The 26,358-nt window shown below is 41.4% G+C and overlaps 1 protein-coding gene across 1 annotated transcript in view; it reads right to left on the bottom strand.

The window, feature by feature from the left end:
* Window positions 1–17,025, bottom strand: part of nt5c1aa (5'-nucleotidase, cytosolic IAa) — a 31,717-nt gene extending 14,692 nt beyond the window's left edge. The window contains exons 1-4 of the mRNA XM_040021076.1: window positions 16,363–17,025; window positions 12,309–12,353; window positions 4,112–4,279; window positions 3,884–4,013 (exon numbers count right to left, since the gene is read on the bottom strand). Coding sequence (XP_039877010.1) covers window positions 3,884–4,013; window positions 4,112–4,279; window positions 12,309–12,353; window positions 16,363–16,518 — 499 coding nt within the window. The 5' untranslated portion in view covers window positions 16,519–17,025. The remainder of the gene's footprint in view (window positions 1–3,883; window positions 4,014–4,111; window positions 4,280–12,308; window positions 12,354–16,362) is intronic.
* Between the last annotated feature and the right edge of the window lie 9,333 nt (window positions 17,026–26,358).

Genomic DNA, 26,358 nt, shown 5'->3' with positions numbered 1-26,358 from the left:
ATTCCTGCAGTGCCTTAACATTCGTGGGACGCGGAAATTCCGAAACAGCTCGGACTTTGTCAGGCAACGGAACCGCGCCCTCGGCGGAAATACGGTGCCCAAGAAAATCGAGAACGGGCAACCCAAACTGGCATTTAGACGGATTAATAATCAGTCCATGCTCCGCCAAACGCTGAAAAACCTGCCGCAGATGGAACATGTGCTGCTCCTTCAAGCTGCTGGCCACCAGTATATCATCAAGATATACAAAAACAAAGGGCAGCCCGCGCAAGACCGAGTCCATCAACCGCTGGAAGGTTTGGGCGGCACCTTTCAGGCCAAACGGCATGCGCAGAAACTCGAAAAGGCCGAAAGGTGTAATTACGGCGGTTTTGGGGACATCCTCCGCGCGCACGGGAACCTGGTGATATCCCCGTACCAAATCGATCTTCGAAAAAACCGAGGTCCCCGCAAGATGGGCGGAAAAATCTTGGATGTGGGGAATGGGATAACGATCGTTCTCTGTGACATTATTAAGACGGCGGAAATCCCCACAAGGTCGCCACCGACCATCAGATTTAGGCACCATGTGTAACGGAGAAGCCCAGGCACTGTTCGAACGCTGCACGATGCCCAGACGCTCCATGGTGGCAAACTCTTCCCGAGCAACAGCCAGTTTGGCAGGGTCGAGGCGGCGCACGCGCGCGAACACCGGGGGCCCTACTGTAGTTATGTAATGCTCCACCCCATGCTTCGTCACAGTCCTCGAGAAAGTGGGGACAGAGATTGAGGGAAACTCAGAAAGCAAACACTGAAAAACGTCACCCGAATCTACTGAGTTAGCATGCACCACGGGCTGAGCACCCCGAGTCAAACAGGGTAATGAGGAAAATGACACAGCATCAATTAAACGTCTGTTAGCAACATCAACCAGCAGTCCGTGAGCACAAAGAAAATCAGCGCCTATTATAGGCACAGAGCTAGCAGCAACAACAAAGTTCCACTGAAAGTCACGGTCGTGAAAGCAAACAGTCACCAACCTTTCACCGAAGGTTTTGATGGGAGAGCCATTAGCCGCTGTTAGCAATGGCCCGCAGCCCTCAGCTAGCCTGTCCGAGCCAGCCGGGGGAAGAAGGCTCTTCTGTGAGCCGGAGTCTACCAGGAAACGCCTCCCCGAGCGTGAGTCCTCTAAGAAAAGCAGCCTTTCCTTGTTGCCAGCGGTCGCGGCTGCTACAGAGCGCTGACATGCCCGTTTCCCTGGGTCTGGAAACTGCAAGGCGGGAGACAGCGCCGTGCCTTCGCTCCAAAACGCTGGTGATAAAAACAAAGCCCCTTTCCGCGGTGCCGCCGTGCAGCGATTCCGGCCACTGTGGACGAGTCGGAGGGCCCCTGGAGCATCGGTGAGGGGGCGGGGGAAAACGCTGGTGAGTCCTGAACAATCGCCTGGACGCCGAAAGTCCTGGTAGCCAGGAGGATGCGATCCGCCTCTTCCGCAAGGGAGCGGTAATCCTTCGTGGCCAATAGCGGGGAGTTGGCAAGGCCAGCACGCACTGGAGCCGGCAGCTGTCGGAGAAAGAGGTGGGTGAAGAGAAATCCTCCGTCATCCGCGCCCAGCAAGGACAGCATGCTCTCCATGAGCTCGAGAGCGGTACCGTCGCCCAGGCCCGTGAGGGAAAGGAGTTTCTCGGCCCGCTCAGCATCAGAGAGGGAGTAACGCCGCAGCAGCAGCGCCTTGAGGGCGGCGTACTTGCCTTGGGCTGGGGGGTCCCGGAGGAGAGTCATCACGCGGCGGGTTGACAGCGGGTCAAGTGAGGCCACCACATGGTGGTATTTAGTATCGTCGGCTGAAACTCCACGAAGAGCAAACTGAGCTTCTACGTGCACGAACCATGAAGGAGGATGGTGAAGCCAAAAATCCGGCAATTTAAGCGCCACAGCAAACGCAGCCATCGGCGGAGGTGAAAGTCCGGCGGCAGCCGATGCTTCCAGGCCGGAGCTGGCTTCGTCGTCGAGCCTTAGCATGTTCGCTACAGGGGTCACCAATGTGGAGGTATGTAATAACGACAGGAGAGGTCTCTGTGTCTCACTCCAACTTTATTAACTGACTCTCAGAACTTCACATATATTGAGCGCCAAAATCTCCACCCCAACACTTCCGTTCAACTTGGGTGTGAGTGGAGCCACCTGGTGGTCCGCCACAACGTCAGTATTTTTTCTTTTTGTCCCTTGGTTGAACTAAAGATTCTAACTGACACACATCAAATGCTATTTATTTATTATTTTTCTTTTCTAAAAAACATCTTCCAGCGTACCTCTCATCATTGATAATAACTTCACCTCACAGGAATGTTGTTAACCCTGATCATGCTCTAACATTTGCTTCTACCATCCACACCTTTTTACTTTCTCAAAGTACTCTATAAAACACGCATGCACTGTCTTCTGTGCTTTTAGGTAAACGTTGCTCCATGTGTGCGCACTGCTGAGAAAAGACAGAGGCAGCAACTACCATTCATACTCCGATGCAATGGAGTATGAATATGATCTTGCCCAGTGATATCTGGCATGCAGACTAGGGGGAGCCAGGGATTGAACCACCAGCCTTCCGATCAGTAGATGATGCTCTACCTCCTGAGCTACTGCCACCCTGTATAAATGCCCTTGCTTATCTAACTGATTAAGAAATTTTAAGGACACATGGTTGTACATTATCCAGATTCCTTGACACACAATCCCCTCGAGGCCCTCAAATGTCAGAATGTAATCCCCTACAACCTTTCTGTCATGCCCACTTGAGGTCTTCAAAACGTGATGCAGCTTTGAAGGTAAATGTCAAAATACTCCAACATCCTCACTCCTTCTTTCCTAATTATAACTCAGTCTTAGGCCTTGGTAACAGCAGAGTAAAAATAGAGTTGCAATCTCTGTACAACTGGGACAAGCTGGTGGGTTAGCAGATGAACATTAAATGTTACTGTTCTTAAGAAAAATGTTCTTTAACTACTTGTCAGAAAGCAATGCTAAAAGCAAAGTAATGGTAAAGTGTCCTTTCAGCCTTAGCATCAATCTGGGGATTTGCTAGCTTTGGTTAGCATTGTTAGTGTGCAGATGTTTGCAAAGAGCCAAAGTTGTGTTAGCAGCATAATGTACTTGTTTCTGATGTGGACACAGTTCCCATTATTTTTCTCCTTCCTCATGCAAACTGAAAACGAAGAAAAAAGGCCTGTTGTTTGATTTTTTTTTCTTTTCTGCAGATAACTGAAAAACATTTGTAACATAAGTCAAGGCATTACTGTGACTGTAATTACAGATTCTGATTGGTGCAGTAATGTGTTATATTACTCTGTTGCTGAAAAATTTTATGTGATAACAGTAACATGTTGCTTTGGAACGTGTTACTGTTATTGCTAATGAGTCACACAAACATGGAGTTTGCGCGGAAACAAAAGTCAGTTTTGGTCCAAAATTCAAGGTTTGCAGTTATTACCTATGATATGAAGAGAGGTGATTCCAATTCCTGTGTCAGCACTGTCATGGACATAAAGAAAAATGGCTGATAGCTACTTACTGCATGCAGCAGATCTGAGCACATTATACTTTTTCTCCTGATTATAAACCAAATGAGGTCTTTAAAGACTCTGATTTCAAAGACATGATGTGGGGGGCGGTGGGCATAGTTCAGATTGGCAACATGGAGAGTGTGATAATAAGCTTGTCAAACTGATAGTGTCTGTGTGGGTGCTTGAAATTTCAGATATATAATTGACCTATCAATGGACTGTTATCCCATGACAGGAAGCTATTTAAACTGAGAACTCTGTCTGCTGCATAGCATCTTTTAATAGTGCCACGTAGGGCGAGTAATTCATTTTCAGTGGCGTACACTGACAGTTTTTAGGCTTACTGTGGTGGTTGATGGTGTTGATGAGCCGGATTCCAACGTGGGCATGGTTATATGTTACTAAAACGATGTCGAACAGTTCTTCACTTTGGGGGTACAGCTCTCGCAGACGAGCGTTAACCGCCTCCAGAGCCTGTCAAGACAGAGAAACAGTCAGCTGAGAAAAATCAAGACCAAAAAAGAATTTAAGAATTAAAAAATAACATCTGTGTGTGCTTGTGTGACTTTAACCTTGACAAAGGGGAAAGCAGGCCCAGGAGCAAAGGGTTCGTTCTCATGTTCAATTTGGTATCTCAGATATTCCTCCACACCTTGCTGCTCAAACACCTTTTGCTCCCGCTCAGTCCGGAACAGGACCCGAGAGGAAACAGCTACGGTCACTGCGTTCTCTGGCTTCGGCTGCAGAAAACCAAAGTCAAGGTGGACAATGGAAAGATAAAGATGAACAAAAAAAGAGAACACCACTGAACAGTAATGATAAGGTTAATGGGAAACACAGAGAGGAATGCGTGCCCGTTATTTAAAGAGTGCGTGCTGTTTTGGTCTATTGTTGTTATCTTCACATCAGTGTGTTAAATGCTATCGATGTTAACTTCTTTGAATGCCATTACATTACAGGAGTCATTTCGAGTGATAGAGAATGAAGGCTATGTATATTCAGAAACTCAACTATGTAGTCTCACAAAAATTGTTTACATGTACAGCATTAACTGTTAATGAATTAAAACCATTTTCAGAGGCTGAAAAGTAATCAGACAATTTCATGACTATTGAATTAGAGCTGGAAGTCTTCGCTTCAATCATATTGTGACTGTTTGAGTTTATGGAACTGTCTCTTTATGTTTTTTAAGAATATAGATGAAAGAATGTGCTATCTTGGGTGAATTTTAAAGCTGTTTGATATTATAATGTAATTTCATAGAATAGAGTATCTAGTTGGCAAAATCCCTTTATAATAGAAAAAGTACAAACTGAAGTTAAACTAAACATGGTGCACTCATAAAAGCAATACTAAATTAAGAGTTACTAATAACAATATGCACATATGAAGTTAAACTAATAATTTCAACATTTATAGCAAACAATTTAACATACAGATATAAAAAAAGCAAGAAATTGGGCTTAAGAGCACTGAGTATATATAAAAGTGGATGTGTATAATCTCTTGTATTAAAACCTCAGACTTTGGCTGTCACCATCTTGAGCAAGAAGTGGAAATCTGAGAAATCCAATAGAGTACATACCTACTGTAGTAGCTGTTACGCAACTTCAAGGGACTGTCTTCTAAATAAGTGGGCAGGTCACATGTGAAACTTTGAAAATCTCAGCTTCGAGCCAAGCGACTGAAATGTGTACCAATGAGAACACAGGATACAGGTGATTCACATATGACATTGCAGTTAATGCATTAGGGTTAACTAGAGGCTACCAGAGCCTGGTATGTCCACCAATGACCAAACAGCTTTAATGCGAAGCCTGATGAGCGAATTACTTCCTGTGTGGCTGGAGCTTTAGAAAGCGTGCAGGTTTGAAATTCCCTTCTCTTTTCATACACAGAGAAAATGTCCATCTCTCATATACAGTCCGTGATTACAGCTTGTTGTTAGCTTTCAATATCACCTCAGCCTCATGTGGCTGTAGTAATTATGAAAATATTGCAAAGATCAGATTTAGAATTGTGCAGAAGCAAGAGAAAAGTACAAAACACAAAATAATAAAAATATAAAAGATATATTTACCATGGGACACAAAACAATATTAAGGAGAAGTGGTAAACACAGACCTCCTGAATTTTCATCTTACAAGTTCCATCCTGTGTTTACCCTCTAGAATTAAAAGAAACACAATTTGTCCCTGTACTGTCAACACAAAGCAAGCCTGTCCTTGAGAACCTTTGTAGGGCCAAATAATCAAGCTCCAAATGGATTTTTAGGCATTTAATTTCGTAAATATATAAAAAATTCAAAATCCCCCCCGCCCCAAAAAACCCCTTACAACATTAATTATGACCAAACCAAAGACCGATATGTGTTTCTACTGTTTGTTGTTTGTTATTTTTCCATATTTCTGTGACTCTGAGTGACATATGTTAATGTAACCATGGTGACAAAGGTCTAAATCATAAATCCTAAAGTGTTTTTTAGCCTCAAACACGTGAAAAAGTCTAACAAGAAAATTTCCCTGCTCATGAGCTCCGTGGATAAACAGGCTTTACATGCAGTGCAAAAAAGACAGTCAAACACTAAGTGTCTTAGTAGAAGTTGAGGGAAAATGCACAAACGCACCAATTTAATTTGCTTTTGAACTAAAAAGTACGTTCTAGTACTGTTCTTAAATACAAATCCACTTGGCAAGCGGTCAGGGAAACCACATTTCTCCCTAGCAACCTATAGTTACTATGATGTAACCTGACCCCTGACGAGTGTCTAAGCCTGTGTGAGTGGGGCTTCAGTCATCAGTTTCACAGGGACTACGAGTCCCCTCGCAACTAGCCAAGTATTACTGCTTTTACTTTTTATTTTTATTGGAAGTCACCAACTGGAGGGTAATGGTTGAGCCGCAGTAGAGTAAAAACCTTCATATGACTAGGAGAAAATAGACCAGTGGCATTCAGAATTTGGAGGCTTGCAGATCATTGCTGCTTTTTAAACGTAGGCAGCCAGTCTGCACTGATCAACACAAGTCATTTGCAATGTGTCTCTTTGCAACAGGGAGCTCGACTCAACAACTTAACTGGTTTCCAAGCTGTTGTATTCCAATCATAGTCCTATTTAATAACAGTTCCTATCAGTATCTCTATCATGCAGCAACTGTGTGACTACTTGTGGAGAGATTCCTGAAATTCTGTTGTATGAGCTTCTGGCTGGTCTGTGAATTTAACTAGTCAGTGTGAATTTCAGTTTAATGTGAATTTCTTGTATGTGGATGGCAATAGATTCCTAATTTTTTGCCAGCTTATCACAGTTAATCACCATATTATCACAAACAGTTTGCACATAACAGCCAGCTCGAGCCCATTTAAACACAAACTGAGAGCAGAGTCACTACATTTATTGTTGTTTTATCAGCACCTTGATTTACCAAAGTCCCAGACCTAGTTCCTGTCCTCAAAGAAACCTCTTCAAAGGTAACAAGACTCCAGGTTCTTTGCACATGGTCATAATAATTTAATTTGTGTGGAATCATACTGTTTTATATGAATGGCAAAAATGTCAAACCTTCAGAATACAATGTCAACACTCCCGTCCTGTTTCCTCATGCTTTTCAGATTCTATACATTTAAAAAAGGAAAAACAACAATTTTATATTTCACTAAATAACAGAGAGGTCCATTTTAACGAGTCAGTGTATGTAGAGCTCTTTGGAGCTTTGTCTGTACATGTGTGTTTTGTTTCCATGGTCTCAGATGAACTGCTAGATGGCGCAGTGGTGTCATATTGTATTCATGTTGCCCAATGTGTGTGTTTACACTCAGGCCTGTGTGTTTAGGGGTTGGCGGGGGGGAGCTGCATTCCTCCTGGGTTAACTGGCAATAATCGCCCACAGTGGGCAGAGGAACTCGTGCCTGTGTAGTGGGAAGAGTGGGGTGAAGGGGCAAAGTGTTTCAGCCAATGCAGAGAACACTAATGTGCATGTGAAAGTGTGAAAGTGTGTCATGTGACACTGGGTAAATGGAGTGTTGCTTATGGGGTTTTTTTTTAAAATTTACTGTTCTGATGCAGTATTGATTAAATCCGATGCTAATTATTTTACTGTATATTTACTGTTGTTTATATAGTGCTGTGATCTTCAGCTGTTTTCAGTGTGTCTAAAATTGTGCTTGTGAGTCAGTATGTTTCCACATGGATGAGTGAGGGGTTGGATTCTGTGTATTGAGATGTTTGCCTGTTCTCATCTCAGCCTTGACGCTTGTGTACTTGTAAATAGGCCACAAGCCGACATGTGCGCCGTGCCATTGTTCCTGCATTTAGCCTCTTTTCCATCACAACCCTGCTGCTTGCTGACCTGTTGCCTACTTACCTGTTAACACACACGTCACCTGGCTAGGCTTAATCCCACATGGGAGTCAGATTAAAGGATAGATTTGATGAAACACTATTTAATTTTGACAGTTTCTATATTTCTGTGTCCACTGAACTGAAAAACATGTTTTCCGTGCATGCATATCATACAAAAATATCATTGTTTTCTTCTTTTTGTTATTAGTCGTAATGCATTTCTGATCCACATATGTTTCAGTATATGAAACATCAACACTGACTGCGAAGCACAATGAATGTGATGACAGATGAATTACACGACTCTAAACCTGACGCCATCTTGAAGGATTTACCTACGGCAGCGTATACAAACACAGGCATACGAGTTCTGACAATTACAGCCTGTCTTAGCAAAACTAAGTAAAAAAGGAAGAGCAAGAGTGCAAGAGTGGAGTGACAGTTAAAATAAAACTGCATAAAAATAGACAAAATGTGGAGTGTTATTTTTGCTGACTTAATAAGAGAAGAAAAGTTTTAAAAAAAAACTGCTTTATGTTTTAGTCAGAGTGAAATGTATCGTTAGGAAGTAGAAGGTCTGCATCAATTTGGCAAATGTCTTAAAAAACTAGTCATTAAGAAGAAAGTTGGCTCACAGTGAGGGAGAGGAGCTGAAATGGCATGTTACACACACTAAATAGACTGAGGGGCTAAATAAAGATTCTTTTGAACTGTGAATCATGCAACACTACTCTAGTAGAGTCCAAGAATATAAAAATGAAGCTGGAAATGAAGCAGAACTGTCCGCCTGTAATAGATCAATCCTGCGTAGTCTGCACTTCAAAAGTGCAGCTTTCAGCTTGAATCCAAGGGGTTTAACAAGAGGTTTGCATTAAATAATCCTTCAATGAAAATCTTTTGCACTCTATCTGAAGTGTGGAACCCATGGACATCACCAAATGCTGTGTTTCTTCCACTGAGATGCTCTGCCAGGCCTGAATCCACCTTCAATAGCTCCATCTCTCTGGCAAAGTCTAACCTGGCCTTCGTCTTACAGTTTTTTTTACAGACGCTAGGACACATTTCCCAATACTTAGGTCACTTCTGCAAAACACTTCACACAACCCTCCTAACTGACCGTCAGCTTGGCAAAGCAGTTCATTTCACATTCAAAATGCACTACAACTACCAAAACACTTCATTCAGTTCTCAAATAAACTCATTCTTCCAGAACACTAGCAAAGGTTGACAGCCGACAAACACACTTTGTCACCCACAAAACAATGACCTAAAAAACACTAACAACATGTAGCATTACACAGTGTTTCCTTGTGTAAAACAAGGACACATCTCTGTTTATAATTTCAATATATGTTACTGGAATGAATCAGACATCATGCAGAATTCGTTAATATTTGTTTATGTATTTTTATTGTTTTTGCACTAAGTAATCCCAAAATACAAGAATTTGTATACACACCATCCACTGATACACATACAATAGTAGGGATGGGTATCGTTTAGGTTTTATCCGATACCGGTGCCAAATCGGTACTTTTGAAACGGTGCCGGTGCTCAAACGGTGCTCAAACCGGTGCTTAAAGAATGGAGAACACAAAATTGGTCCAAAAACCTCTCATGTTCAGCTGTTTTTTTGTAAAAAGATAACAATGTTAGCCTTTTCTGCAGCTATGGGGCATATATGGTATCACTCTTGGCTGGAAGCAGTGCTTAATCAATGGAAAAAACACAAACTTTGTCCTAAACCTCTCATGTTTAACTGTTTTCCACTTTTTCTTTGGTCATTTTAGCCTTTTTGGCCAGGGTGAAGGGAATATCTGCCATCAAACAAGAAGACAGCCGCATGTAGCTATGATGATGTTTGCTAGTTCACCTTACATGCATTAATGTAATAACGTGGTTTGCCTACTCAACGTAAATTACACACGAACAACATTAAGCTACTCACGCAGAGAAGAACGGCTGCTGCTGCCATCATCATCCGTCATCATTTCTGCTACACTGACAGGGCTAGGGGCCAGGACTCTCCTCTTCGTGTTTTTGGGGGATATTGCTAACTCCGGGTCCGATAACAGGCAACCCACGCACAGTAGATGTGCTCGGTGTGAGGTCTCGCAGCAAGCTATCATACGGCGCATTTCTGGGCTTTTAAAAAAAACGCTATGCGTCGCCAGGTGTTTCATCAGATTTGAGGTGTTACCTCCTTTGACAGTATCACAGTATCAGCTTAAAGCACTTGTTGCAGGCTGCTGAGTTTGCATATTTTGCTGTGAAGTACAGCCAGACTTTTGACCGCTTCGCCTTGGGCATTTTTAATCTGTAGCTCTGCTCTAAAAGAATGTACGTACCTGGACCCGCCTACTATCCTCGGAAACGTAAAATTATTGGCTAGAAGTGTATCACAGCTCAGGAAAAAAAAGCACCGAAATAAAGCACCGAAATGTGCGCTGCTTTTCGGTCTGGTTACTACCGTTTATGTCAGAACACCGGTACCCATCCCTATACAATAGTAATGCTAATCTACTCGGTCTCCTCCATTTGGCCACAGGTTCTCATCCACATCACATCTTATGTCATCTAGGGCAATACACCTAGGAAAGAATCTTCTGGCATGCCAGAATTGAAGGAGTTGAAAAATTGAAGGAGTAACATCTGTGTAGATGTTCATCTACAATGAGAATCAGCTGTGGCTGGTTAAACTGCATTTTTAGATTTAAAATATGTTTCACTAAAATATTGCTGTTGCATTTTGCTGTCTTTTTAAGTTTTGCATTGTGTTATTGTTTTGGCCATAAGTTTAACAGTTTTGAAAACAGTATGTAAGCACATGCAAAATGTCCTGTCCGTACAAAGATTTTTGGCAGTTGTTGTGTCTGAGTGAGAAGATAATTCATGAAATTTGAGAGATGTAGTCATTGAATGCATTTTGTGCCAAAACAATGATAACTGGTCCTCAGTTTAGCCCACATAGACTTCTGTTGTGCTCACTGTGTGAGGAGTTTTGCAAAAGTGACCTAAGTATTGAGAAATGTGTCCTAGCGTCTGTAAAAAACTGTAATGTGTAACCAATGTTTTGCACCTTAGTGTAAACCCTTTGTATTTCCATTCATGAAAGTGTTTCTTGACTCTAAACTTTGTTTTTTCAGCCTAATAATGGGGTCCCTCACTTTGACCTTTTATTTAAAATTACATTGTAAAGCTATAAAATGCAAATTTAACACTTCTTTATTTATCATATGTGTGTGTGTGTGTGTGTGTGTGTTGTGTTCGTGTGTGTGTGTGTGTGTGTGTGTGTGTGTGTGTGTGTGTGTGTTGTGTGTGTGTGTGTGTGTGTGTTCGTGTGTGTGTGTGTGTTGTGTTCGTGTGTGTGTGTGTGTGTGTGTGTTCGTGTGTGTGTGTGTGTTGTGTTCGTGTGTGTGTGTGTGTTGTGTGTGTGTATATAAAACAAGGGAAAGATGGCCACAAAACTGCTTGTCAGTCAATTATCTAGGGGTTTTCAGCCTCTGAAAGTGAGGGTGAGGGACTATGTATAGAAATATTTTCTATTCTTACATACGTACATAGATTTTGTTAAACTCCTTGAATCATAGCTGAAAGTCTGCACATCAACTGCATATTGCTGGATTTAAAAATCTACTGTAGCAGTTTGCAGAGGTAATGCTGCAAAAGAAAATCACGTCTTTGGCCAAATTATAGACTGTAATTTTACTCCTTAAATAGTATTGCCTATAATATATCTTTTTTTTATAATGTACATGTCTCTTTGTTTTGTTGGTTAGCGTTGGATGTAGCACAATCAGATTAGCAGTTGCCAGCTCAAGTTGTTGTCATCTCGAGAAGCTGTAAACACGAGAATCTTTCCCATCAGTACCTCTGATGTAACACGAATGCCCACTGGGAGATGGTGTTAATTAAAGGCCACAAAGAATAAATATTTAACAAACTACAATATTAGATCATTACTTCTTTTTTTCAAACAAATCCAGTTCCTAATAGTGAGCCACACATGATACTGTTGAAAAAGGCTCGGTTCCAAGGCTGGATGTTTAGTTATTGGCGTAGTTACAAATGTCAGTAGGTTTGTGACTTGCTAAAACAAAGAAAAAGCTTCATATGCGCCATGAGAGTTGCTTCAGAGCCTGCAGGAGAGGATGTCATCTAAAAACTGCTATTATTTTTTCAAAGTCACCAAAACATTCAGTGTAGTGAAGGGTGATTATGAGACTGTATATTCCTTCGGCAGCCAATACGGACGTGAAGAATGGATCAACATGACAGCACATGTGATGATGTGTTAGGTCAGCCCGTTGGTTAGTAGAGTGGGAGTATCCGTGATCATGCAGGCACATCAACAGCCATCACAGGAGGTTCAAACAGGGTGAAAGGTGTGGCACTGACTGGACACCAACTTTCAACCGGGACATACTTACGAAGAACACGCCTCCCTCCACCTTCCGGGCTCGTCTCCCTGTCACCTTAGCAGAATGACAGTTTTTATTCATCACAAAGCTTTTTTTCAGCATCACAATATTTCCTTTAAATAATGTCCTGCTATGCCTGACGCATAATTCTACATATTTCTAAAAGCTATGGAGACAAACGAGAAATGTGATCAATGTGCACAAAATCTCAGACAGTTTTGCAGGTGTACCAGACTTTTGGTACACAGTCTACTCTATGAATAACGTGTCACACAGTCTGAGAGTGATCCCAGAGCAAGACTCCGGTGCTTTGCTGTGATTTGATACCAGTAGTGTTAACTGCCTGGCCTCTCTGAGCGGGCCTCCAAACCCAGTCATATGGCTCCTCTGCACTGGGGACTCAGAGTAACTATAATCACTTCCAACCCACTGATGTCTGTGATGGCAGAGGCAACTGTATAAATAAAGTTGATGGTGATAAAAAAAAAAAGAAGGAAAAAAAAGAAAATCCTCAGTGTGTTTCTGAAGTGGTGCTCAGCTTCCCCCTTTATATTTTAATCCCGTTAGAGCTTCCCAGATCATGGATACCCCGACTGGTATCCATGAGTCATGTGTTATTTACATATTACAGCCTGAGAGACATCCCTTCTACCCACGGGGAGCAGGGGTGGGGAGAGAAAAAAGGTGAAAGGGGGTGAGAGGGGGAAGCGGTGGGAAAATAAAACCAGTGAGAGTGTGAGCAGAGACTGGCAGGGTGAGGCGATCGGGGGGGTGCAGATATTTATAGATAAGGTAAAGGCCAGTGATGATGCAGTCTGTTCCAGCACCGGCAGATATGGTAACACGGCAGAGTGACCGGACACTGCCAGAAACAGCAATGCTAACACAGGGTTTATGAGGTTTGGTCTAAAAATCAGGCCAGTATTATCACCCAACTGAAAATTATGCATCATGAAATAACCTGCACGGTATTTGGTTAGTGTTTGTGCATTTTTTATGCCAGACTTTGGGTATGATAGTTGAAGGTTTGACAGTATAATTACTCATTTATGATTTATTTTGATCTTGTCTAAGATAAATGTGTAAAAGAGGCTTACAGGAAGTCACGGGAGACAGTGACACAGACCAGCCTGGCATCACTGAGTAGGGTATAAATAACACAGACGTCTTTTATGTGTCGTCACTTTGCATTTTTTGTGAGTTGCGAGTCATTTTACATCATTAACCTCACACAACCTCTCACCACAAGCCTAACTTTAGTCTTTTAACATAGGGGCAGGGGCGTAATTTCCAGACCCAACCAACATAACCCCCCCAATAAAATTATGAATTATCTTGCATAAATAGGCTGTTGATTTTCTTTACTCATTTCAGTTATTACCAGCAAAATAGTTGCATGTTTACTCATCTGGGAATTTACCCAGATGTATTTATTTATTTATTTAGACAGAGATGAATGTCAGCACAAAGTTACGCTGATGCAGGGTGTCAAACATCTCTGGGATGAGATCTGACCAACCAAAATGTCCAATTTATCTCCATTAATAGCTTTGCACAGAGCAAACATTACAAAGGAGGGAATTTTATACTATTTTGTACATGTTGCAAATCCGTGGGAATGGATTACATCCTTAGCATAAAGTCCAAACTGCTAATTTATTCAGTTTTACAGCCTCCTTGCTGACAGATGGCACCAAACTGTGGTTGTTAAGCCCAAGAAGTTGGACTGATTTACTGCAGTAGCGTTTCTTTATACTGAATGTGGAAAACCTATGCTGTGTGGTTGAACCTGAACATAATTGCCAAAAACTATTTCATTGTCAGTTTGCTAGTTTGGATTTTTTTTGTTATTTTGATTTTTTTTAATGTGAGCATTTTCAGAATGTGCTTAAACGTCTTTACAGTAAAAGGAAACAGCAACAAAAAGTTTATTAAGCTGTATTTTTCTGGTAACTAGTAAGATAAAAATTGGACTGTGTGTTTCCCACAAACTAAAATGAGTTTGACCTTGCTTTAGTATTTCCTATGATCTATAATATAGAAAAACTAAAGGTATAAAAAGTGTAGAAACTGTGTGATATTTACTTGCACAGTGATACATCTTTGTGTTCATACAATGCTGGAGGATTTAAAAATTGTTTGCAGCATTGCTTTAGACCTTCCTGTATTTTAAATAATGACAACAAGTTAGGATAAAACCTGTTCACCACATTTAAACTGTTTTCAAATAGATTAGGGTTGAAAAAAAAACCCTCATTACCTGCCTTTGGACGTGTTCTGTTTCAGCATAGATATAATGAAAAGGTCTATCAGTGCTATTTGGTTACACTTGTCAGACCATTTAAATTATTTAAAGAATTATTTAATATGACACGGTAACATGGCTAAAAGTGCACAACTAAAAAGAAGTAACACCTTCCAAATATGACCCTTTATTTGTCCTCCTATATATGTTCTGCTTAAAGTTCATTTCACTGTGTTTGATTACTTATCACACCACCTGATGGAAAACAAGATCATAACCAGATGGTGATTTCTTTTGTTCAATTAGAAAGTTCATTCATTGAAATAAACTCAGTGTAATCTATTCGGTGCAGTTCCTATGATAAATAATCACATACAGTTTTCTCTAATGCTGTTATGTAGGTATGTGCTCTTTCAGATGAATGCATTACACCGTAATACGATGCGGTAATATTTAGACAGATAGCTAAGCGCTATCATTGGGACACATGGGGATGCATGTTTACAGTCCGAAAATACACCGATGTGGCCGCGTTAATCTTCGAGCAGCACAGATTACTCGGCTTTTAGACACTTTTAGCTGAGTCCTTTCACGTTAGCTTGCATTTCCTGTGAATACATAACTCAGTCTTTAATGTTTTTCTTCCTGCCCTTATTCTTCTAATCGTACGAGCTTACTAAATGCTTTGTTAGTTACATTACAGTTATGCCCTCTCAGAGTCACTCGGATTAGTTTAGCAGCCTGGTCCGTGATTCCCTGGAAATGGTACAGTATGTTCTGTTCAATATCCTGCAACGCTATAAACAGAATCAAAACCTTTGCCAGGGAGTGTGATCTGATCCCTTTTAATTGTAAGCTGAGATCCAAGCTAAACATTTACAAACTGGAGTTTTCATCTCGACAGTTTAATATAAGTCCAGGCTGTGGACCTAGCGATCAAGTATAGCTACAGTCTGGTCAAGCAAACTTTGTAATATATTCGAATTGTTCATTAAGAGATTAAAGCATGTGACTGCTGGCTTTCTGTGTGATTTCACTACAGTACATTTGTTTAAATCTATTATATAAAACATCCTCTTGACATCTACCAGGTCATCATCAGCCCATCTATGATTTGGGTGAAAGGTGCGGTTCATAAAATTTTTGTCTGTTAGGAATTCCCAAATGGAAACGCTTTGAGCAGAACAACTCTAATTACGTGTAGGAGATTTATTTTGATAGGTCGTATCTTCTAGTTTCTTAAAATGTGCCTATGTAGCATGTGGCAACTGCAACCCTAATGTTAGACAGGTCGACTGTGACCTTAGATTTATTTGGAAATACATCATTACAAGGCATCGTGTGTATTGCTGTCATTAAATCTTGTGTAAATGAGCCTGTGCACCCACGTCCAGTGAGTGATCATCATTATCAGCTTGCCTGCCCAGCTGCTAAACTCTGGCAGACACAGAAGATATTAGTTTTTTCTTCAATTCATTCATGACCGAGGCAAAGGATGAAATAGACTCTGAACTCATAGTCTGTGGACCCCAAAACACAGCCAGACTCACAGTTTGCCTGTCGCTCCTGATTCCCAGTCCCCCCTTTTTATAAGGTGTGCTTAAAACCGCACGTGGGCAATGTCAACAGCTGACTCGAGAGAATAAGCTGGGCGTGGGGGGGGGCAGCAACAGGGTGGAGAGAAGGAAGAGGAGTACAGAGGGTTGTTTGGTTCCATGTGATTGTCTCAACCGGCAAGGCCTTCGCGCTCTTGTGATCTGGAAAGATTACATAATAAAAGTGGGACACATGCAGTTCTGGGTGGAGAGTGAGACTTACTGGCTTTGGCTTGGCAGTGAGGCCCAGGTGGTCTTTGTCAAACTCTCTTTTCCCCTCCCATGATCCTGCGCTGTCGCCGTTGGATGAAGGGGCAACTTTGAGCTCGGCGACCTGTCCGCTCATCACCTGCACAGGCTCCAGACTCATTTTCACCATAGAGGATCCCTCTGTCTGCACTCCCAAAGCTATCCAGACTACTCTACCTTTGGTAAAGACACTGTCCTCCGCTCAGGTGAAAAAAACAAAGAAAAATGTTTAAAAAACACAAGCAAACACAGAATATGTCCCGCCTCAGTCTGTAGCATTTACGGAGACTCTTCTGTCACGTTCATTGGTGATTGGCTTACTAAAGTGGTTTGTTGGTGTTGCACCTGCCCTGAAAGTAGTCCGAGTGTGAAGAGCGAAAGTGTTGACTCTTCACTTGTCTGTATCCCTCGTTCCCCCCACCCCTTCAAGAGAATTACTGCTCCTTGCATCCACTTCCACACAACATGAAATACTCATTCACAACCGTGCTCCTCTGTGACAGCGTACATGCACACACGCGCTGTCACACATACAGTCTGTCCTCGGTAAGTATGTTGCGGGCTGTGCAGCAATCCATCTGCTGCTACCTCTCTGCCTGTCTCTATCCCCTTGCTCCCCTCTCCCTCCCTTTCCCCTTCCTCTCTGTCCCATTCAATCACTCTCTCGGCTCCCTGGTGTCATTCGTTCCCCTCCTGCCGACCAATCACAACCCCGCTTCCTTATTCAGCGCGGCCCCTCCTCTACACCCCCCTCCCCGCCAACAACACCGTCCCTCGTGTGTTGACGATGCAGTTTGCCCCAGAGGCTCATGGGATGCTCAGGCACACGGTAAGTACACAGCAAAAAATAGCCTAAGTGATGAGCCATTTTATCCAGTGGCGAGCCAGCCTGCTTTTTTTTTTTTTTTTTTTAACCACGTGACTTGATTGGTGAAGGCCAATCAGGTGAAAGACTGGACAAATCATTAGAGAAAAAAGTGGAATTATCATATTATAACACCAGCTAACTCTGTGTTTTTAGAAACATGTAAATAGATTTCGACTTTTTAAACAATAACTACTGGCTGTGAGTGAGTATAAGAGGCAGTGAGGGAGGGGGTGTTAAGGGAATGGGGATAGATTAGCCTAAAGGTAGCACATAATGGATGTAACCTTCATTTAAACCAAGGTTGCACACTCAGTAAAATGCAGGCCCATTAGTGGCTGTACTCCTAATAACACAGCCCAGCATCGAGCTCAGTGCTGCTGTGGTTTGTTGCTGTATTTTACACACACACAAAAATTACAAGTTCATAAATGTTTTAGGCTAAATGTAAAAAACAAAAACACAACCAAAGTATTACAGGTTTTAACTTGGATTTAGAAACAAATATTACTTTTTTTTCTGAATTCACAAAAGACTAACAAAGAAAGTTCACCAAAATTTTGTCACACAGGGCCAGATTTGTGAAACCCCCAAATATGATACCTCACAGGTGACTTACAGAAGTTTCACTGTTTTTTAAACCCAGGTGCTGTCACTTCATTTCAATATCAAGCACAAAAAATAAGACTTGCTTTAAATATAACGGAAATGCATATGCAGCAGGGTCAGAGTCTGAGTTCCCACCTCGTAGATGCAATCTTGTCATTGCCTTGGGTTAGATTAGGTGGGTAGGGTTTCCGTAGTCACCAATGAATTACAGTCGTCCCTCGTTTATCGCGGGAGTTACGCTCTAAAAATAACCCACGATAGGTGAAATCCACGGAGTAGCCAACTTTATTTTTTACAATTATTATAGATGTTTTAAGGCCGTAAAACCCCTCACTACACACTTTATACACTTTTCTCAGACAGCCATGAACATTTTCACACTTTTCTCTCTTGTTTAAACACTCAAACCTTCGTAGGTCCAGAACATGGGAATAGAGCAGCTGCGAGAGAATTCAACATTAATCAGTCAATGGTACGGAAGTAGAGGAAGCAAGAAGAATGAGTTGAGTAAAGATTGACTTATTTGACTGTTTTGTTTCGCTTCATGTGCCTTATAATCCGAAACATACGGTAACTTCTACCTTCCTTTAGCATGTCCAGAAGTCCAACTTTTTGTGCGATGGTTAGCATCTTCCTCTGCCTTTTGGGTGCTACTGCAGGCGATGGGGCGGTGCAAATGTTTAATCGACATTGTTGTGTTTGTTGGGGACTTACAACTTACAAACATACAGTACAGCACTTCAGAGTCACACTGCTAGCAATGAAAGAGTCATGTAAATTTGACAAGATGAATGCCTTCCGTACTGTAAGGAGACACGGCAGGAGAGTGATTGACAATGGTCTACAGCCAATCAGAATGCAGAACATGATGCGCTGTGGAAAAGGGTTAGGGTTAGGGGTTAGAAGAAAAAGCATGCAAAGTTGCACAAAAAAATCAGTGAAACAGTGGGGCTGCCAGTATAAGAGCTTCCAGCTTCATCCAGAGGAAAGACTGAGAGTATGGAGGGACCCGGAGTATAGGTGATATAGAGCAGAGCTGTACAGTACCCACTACTGTTTCTGACTCCTCATCCTCGCCCTCTCCATTACGTCACCTCTTCAACCTCCTCATCCACTTCAAGTTCTCAACTTACCAAATGGTCATCTGCTCCTTGTGAACTCATTCTATTGTAGCCTTTCCCTTAGTGTTATTTAACCTTTGCATTAATACATTTCGATCCAAGAAATCGGTGTTGCTTACTCCTTCTTTAACACTGTTTACTAGTCAACATGTGGTGGCCGGTGTTCTAGTGATACCTGGACCAGTGATCACCCTTTAACTGAATAACTGGACATATGGCTGATGGGAGACAGAGGATGGAGGGACAACAGCTGAAGGATTTTTCTTCACAACAGTCATAATAGGGTTTTTATAAAGCTGAATACCATGTTATATTAGAGAACCCTAACAATGAGACAAGTGAGTTGAAGGGTTGATGCCAAACTCTTAAGTTTAATACGTGTGTGAATATTTCAACATGTTCATGCTCTGTCAAACTATCTAACACTTGCAGATGTTGCAGTTATACTCTGTAATGTGAGCTGGACTTATAATGCAACTTGCTGTGAATACGTATATTAAAAAAGCACCAGTGTTGCTCTGTCAGTGCTAGTATTTATGCTGAAAGGACGTAGTAGCTCTTTTTTCCTCTCCTCATCCATTCCGGTGCACAACATGACAGAAAGTTCCTTGGCAGGCCGGTCCATCTAACTCAGGGTTGTCAAACATAAGACCTTGGGGCCAGAATCGACCCGGGAAGGACTCCAATCCAGTCCACTGGCTTTGGAAAATGTGAAATGAAACAATGACCTTTGCGTGGTCTTTGTGAGGACTTTCTTTTAAAATGTCACCGACATGCTGTTAGGACCTCAAAGCTGACTTGGCTCACAGCTCCATCTGGTGGCTGCTCAGCAAACTGCACCCCCCCCCTTCACCGTGACCTCTATTGCTGCAGTGAGATTCACGGTTTCTCTGCTGCTCACAGCTTGTGTGTGTGCACATTTGGGCTGTTTGGCTTTCCACTGAGCTGAAGCCTGATGCAACAAGGCTCAGAATAGATTTATATCGATCCGTGATGGATGGCTAGGGAATGAGTGATGGAAAAAAAAAGGGCCAAGTAAGTGCAGTTTAAACCGAGGAGTGAACCAAAAGCAGAGAGCTGATAATATTGCTGTCATGGGTTTCTGGGGCTTCTGTCTTTATATGTTTCCACAAATACAGAGTCCTGTAAAGATACAGGCACTAAAACAAGCGCATAAAATGTGTTGTTTTTGTGTTTCCAGGTCTTACAGAGAGCAATCCGAAGCTCAAATCTCATGAGTCATTTCATCGTGTTCCATTATTTGTCCTCGCCATCCAGCTGAGTGAATGAGAGTCTGCGGATACCGGAGGTGACATAAATTTTTGGAGTCCTAAAATTTCCACGCTTATGCATCAATACGTGGAGTGAAGCAGCGTGTTTTGTGTACTCGTATCCCTGCGCTTTGGCCTGGGCACGGTTACCATGAGAACAGCATGAATGGTGACATCACTGCAGCAGTGTGACATCACTGCTAGATGGTGACTCATGCTTATGTTGTGTGTGAGCATAAGAGAGAAAGGGAAGAGAGAGAACGCTGAAATGTATGAAGATGCAGTCCGAAGGAAACACCAAAACAAGAAGTCACTCTCAACATCCACGTGTTTTATTCTATGTAACAAAAATAATGACATTGTTTTTGTTCTAGGAGTCTAACAATATTGAAAACAAAAGAAAAGCAAAAAGTTATCCAACTGGACAATCAGACATTTATGTGAACATCAAAGAGAAAGGTTGAATTTAATTAGATCACACAAAAGAGCACAAATGAGCCTCCGTCAAAATGAAGCATTTATATTCATGTCACGAGCTCGGTGTGTACGTGCCTATTACAACCGCAGCAGTCATCACAACGCAATCCTGTCCTTGGCACGGCTAGCTTTCAACGTATATTTGAGTTGGGCATTGCATGGCAAAGTAACCACAAAAACAAAAGCCTCTTGTGTCTGCAAATCTCAGGGCTGAAAGTAAAAGTGGCTCCCCAGCTTTGATGTGGGGCTAATTAGGATGGACGGTATCTAATCAGCAGCGGACATCAGCACACTGTGAAGCCACTTTGCGAGCCAATCTGTTCTAATCAAAGCATTTGACCACATATTGGTCAATAGAAAATTGGATGATTAACCAAGCTGATGACAATAATGTAGCAAGTCAAAACAACAAAGCAATAAGCACCAAAGCAGATAGACCGTGCGGTCCTGTAGTTCCTAACTTCACTGGTTTACTTAAAAACAAGTCCAAAAACATCTTCCAGAGAAGACAGACAATCTAGTTTGAATTATTTTTGTGTATCAGCTTTCAATTTACTCTGACTGCAATTTTGATTTTGAAAAATGGGACAACTGAGTTGAAAACTGAGATTTGGTTTACTTAAATCTGCAGGTTTCATTTGCACTTGGGAGCCTTATAGTTGCAATGACAGGTTTTTTGGATGTTGGTTGCAACATCTCATTATTGCAATACTAACACGTAGTATTGTCACCAATAAAGTTGCCATGGGGAACACTGTAGGAAATACTTATTTACAAATACCCAGTGTACAGTTAGCATAAACTTAGAGCTAGTTTAGTGCTAGTATTTGAATGTTTAGATATCTCAAATACCAGCAGCAACATCCTTTAGCTGGTTAACAACACCAGTCTCTTCTCCAAAGTTCCCTTAAACAACATTGTTTACAATCTCTAACCTATGATGACTAATAAAGTTTGCAAGTTGGAATGTAAACTCTGTTGGTTAGCTTGTTTCTTGACTAGCAACTAGCTAAAAATCTCCATATTCTGGGAGAGGGATGAGAGCTAAACTAAAATTCACTTATAGTTTTTCCAGTTTTTCCACATATACTCATTACACACACACACACACACACACACACACACATATATATATATATATACATATACACATATACATATATATATATATATATATATATATATATATGTATATGTGTATATGTATATATATATATGTGTGTGTGTGTGTGTGTGTGTGTGTATTTATGCTGCTGAAAACATTTAAATAAAAAAGCATTTTGTCATAAAAAAAACCGTGATGTCATTTATTTGTTTTAAATATTAAAGTCCACATTGGCGCCTCTTTGCAGACTCAAACCAATGACACAAGCCGAGAGAAACATGTTCATTAATTTCAGATTTCTGCACTTCTTTTGAGAAAAACACAACTTATCCATGTTTAGCATTTGATCTTCCGGCATGTTCATTACATCATAAACAGAGACTGTACAGTAAGGTGTGGCATTATATTTTCATCCACTGGGTGACACTGTGACACAGGACTATATTCTTCCAACTCACACACCTCTCCTCACACCTTCAGGTTCCCCCTGCTCAACGAACTCCACATATGAGTGTAACCTGTAGAACTGCAACTGTAAGTTAACAAAACAACATGTCCCATGTTAGAGACAGCACAGTACATACTGAATATATACCAGCGGACCACAAAAGCAAATGTATTATGGGGAATAATACTCAGTGATTTTTACAAAGTTAAACTAGACTGAGGCATCTCTTTTTCCACAAATGATACAAATACAAAACACGTGAGCACTCGCGCAAACGCTGCATATACTAACCTCACTCTTTCACACACACTCTCTCTGTCTCTCTCGCTCACGCACACACACACAGTAGCTGTTTCATCATATGAAATTAGGTCTAAGCTAGTGGTACATTTACATATAGTTGTTTATATTCATAAATACGATTACAGTCGTATTATAATGTACATGTAAGTTTATCGTTACAGTATCACACCACGGACGCTCTTTCTGTAGCTTTAGGGAGGGAGGATGTTGAGAAGGAGGAGGTAATCTGATTGGCTGGCAGGACAGGAACACAATATTTTTGTGCAAAAGGTGTGACTGGAAGAATCAAGACACTTCTAAAGGCTTTCAGAGATGCTAAATTGAAAGATGCTGTCATGCTTTTTTTTTTTTAAAGATATTATTTTTGTATTTTAAAATTTAAGACACAAGGGTTTAATGATTGTTTGGATCGTGATGTTGATTAGATTGTAATTTTAGCTATTGCACTTTGTTTGATCCTCTGGTTTCCAACCATTTTTTTAACTAATAAAAAGGCCACTGTAGTATTTACTTCCTTCAATAAATGCAGCTCGATTTCAAGACTGATGAATCAGCCATTTAAACTGATTCACAGTTAAACTGACAATAACAGTTTTTAATTTTAATGGGGGAACATTTATTGTCTCACTGAGATTTAAATAAGACTGATACCACTCTCATGTCTGTGCACCACTGCAAACACGAGTTATCTACAGTAATTTCCCTCCTGGCTACCTGCTTTCATTCATATTCACTTCAGCGTTTTGCTCTCTTTCACATTGATTTTAGATCTAAGCTGAGTTCAGAAAAGTTCCTCCCCCCTCCACCTATTATCAAAGCGTTTCCTCCCTGACATTTAAAGAGGAAGAAGACAAAAAAGGGGGGAGAGCAGGAGAGGGGATGCCTGTTTCAGCTTTTAATGTGAAACAACAGTGAATCATGGAGGCAGCTTTGGCCTTTCTGAGAAATACCGTTTGTGTCATAAGGTCTGCAATTACCGTCCTGATTATCCCGACTCCATGCTGCTACACTCGTTCCTCCTGCAGCTCAAATTGCTGGTCTCAGAAAAGGATGTTTTATATCAAGATGCATGTTTTTTTTATTTCAGTCAGGACTATTTTAAAAAAAGATTATTCCCAAATAGAGTGCTTTATATTTAGCAGTTGGGCTCTTTTCTCAGGATCTCCTATCCTTCCTCGCGCATTAGTGGAGAGGAGCAACAAGACCCTTGGTACAGAACAAAGCACACAACATTGACATGGCACTAGTGTTGGGCTAGAGGTGGGTTGCAACTTGCTGATGTAGCAGCAACAGTAAGCAAGCTAAAGGTACTTTAACAGCCAACAGAACATGCTAGATATTGTAGTTTCTGTCCATTATTAGACAAAACAGTGCTCACAAACCAGACTTAACAAAATCTAAAGTATTAAAATTAAACTTGTTAATGAAATAACGAATGAAAGAGCAGCTGAATCTTACAGCTGTTTTTCTCAGGGTGCTCTGACCCCATGTTTCCAAACTATTATTTATATCAAAGCAGACCCAAAAAGGTCCTGATTAAACAGGTAAGCAAAGATTTGGGATTTTTTTACTCTAAAAAACAAAAAATACCAGAGGAAGTTCTTTTCTACAATGATTGTAGCCATTAAGAGTGATAATTACAGAGAAATATGCACCAAAAAAGAGCACATGCATATTTCTGACAGTAAAAAACCCTTGCCATCAGAGAGCTAATAGAAACCATAAAAATATCTTATATTTCTACACATGGTAGCAAATGGCAGGCTGATGTAACTGTCAGCTGTCAAGACATTATTGCATAAAATAATTATAAAGCAGGCCACGAAGGGAGCACCTGCTCAAAAAAGGTCTGATTATATTATCTGGAAGATAAAATTAAGTTTAACTTGATTATTAACCTTTTATGAAAACATAATGTATGTTAACCTTTCTGATTACATATTGATTTTTTAAATCGAATGTGGAAAACTTTTAGACGCAGCCACAAGTCACTGAGCAGTACATCAGTATGCCTCACCATGCTGAGACTCAAATCACCTCCCTGCCTCATATTTAAAGAGTAAAGCTTGTGGACACTGTGCTGTAATGTGTTACAACTGCCATATAACTGGCTGTGTGTTTGGCTGTAAAAGGACTAATGATTGCTGCGGCACATTCATGCACAAACACCTGCAGACAGGGTGGTTTGACCTGGCTTTATGAAGTGTGTTTACTCTGAACAAACATATACTAGAATTCATATACACACGTAGAGACATCACAAAAGACAAACAACGGAGTATCTTTCATTTACACAACTCTCTCTCCCTCTAGCAACACATTACATCTTTCTTAATGTTCAACTGGTCCTTGTTGGTCTAATATAAGACAAAACAGCCCATAGAGTATATCATCTAAACATGGGCTGTTGAGCTGTTGGCAGAGCTTATACTTGGATCTAATTAGATATTAAAGCAACATTTTAATTTTTTCACCCACTTTCTTAACCACTTATCCAACTGAGGTTCGTGGGAGGACTAGAGTCTATTCCAGTTATCTTAGGGCACACCCTGCACATGTTGTTAGACTATTACGGAGCAAAAACATAGAGACAGACAACCAGTGACACTCACATTTGCACCTATGACCAACACAGAACAACCACTGACTGTGGGAGGAAGTCAGAGTACCTTAAGAGAAGCCACACAGGATGGCCCCAACAGGAGCGATGTGAAGTGCTAAGTACTGCATCACTGTTCACACTGTGCTCATTTAATACCCTTCTAATGTCTCTAGGGTAAGCTGGGGCCATGCAACACTTAGCATAGCATAGCAAAAAGACTCAGGGGCAGTGTTGCCAACTTAGCGACTTTGTTGCTATATTTAGCGAGTTTTCAGACCCCCTTAGCGACTTTTTTCCAAAAAGCGACAAATCTGGCGACTTTTTCTGGTGTTATTGGAGACTTATGACGACTTTTCCACGTGAAAGCACGTATCGCTCTTACTCTCAACAAGCAGCGGGTGCTGCCGTGGGCACCTCGCCTTTGGCGGCAGGTAGTCCTCACGCAGCAGTCCCCCTCAGCTGATGTCAGAGCAGGAGATATTCACCCCTACGCTACAAACTGCAAATGAATCGTGCATGAGTGAAGCCACTGCTTCCCCCCTGCCCCCTTCCCAGAGCGGCGGTAACTGTACATTTTTCTTAGGAATGATGTTTTGTAGTTCATTGATTTAAGAATCAATGCACTACAATAAATCCTTCCAATCATTGCAAACTTAGAATTCGAATGTTCTTGCAGAGCCTTAAGTCCATCTTGTACATCTGTACAAGTAACACTTGGAAACCAAAGCTAGGTAGCCAGCTAACCACCTCTGTGTTAACCATTACTGCAGATTAAGTTATTCATGTTGTGTATTTGTGCTTGGGACCCAGCTAGTTAACTGTAGTTTGCTTGCTTACTAATATTGCCACTAGCAAAATAAGACACTTTAGTTTTTTGTTATCCTAATATGGAGTTTGTGTTGTATTCTATTTCGTTCTAAGAGTTGGTCATAAAACTGCAACCAGGCTAGCTGTTTCCCTGGTTATCAGTTTATATGCTATGCTAAGCTAGCATCTCTTGACTCTATAAGAGGTCGTGTCTAAATTCATGGACTGCATCCTCCTGAGACCGCATTTGTAGGCCGATTACGTCACAGCGACGCGACGAAGGCTGTCCAAAATCGTAGACTCCTCCGAATGCAGCTGACCAGTGCGTCCTCATTTTCCCCGAATTTGAAGGATGGGTCGGG

Source organism: Simochromis diagramma, unplaced genomic scaffold (genome assembly GCF_900408965.1).
Source record: "Simochromis diagramma unplaced genomic scaffold, fSimDia1.1 OVJJ01000753.1, whole genome shotgun sequence".
In the NCBI taxonomy this organism is placed as follows: domain Eukaryota; kingdom Metazoa; phylum Chordata; class Actinopteri; order Cichliformes; family Cichlidae; genus Simochromis; species Simochromis diagramma.
The sequence above is the reverse complement of the archived record's forward strand: the minus strand, read 5'-3'. Positions and strand labels throughout refer to the sequence as shown.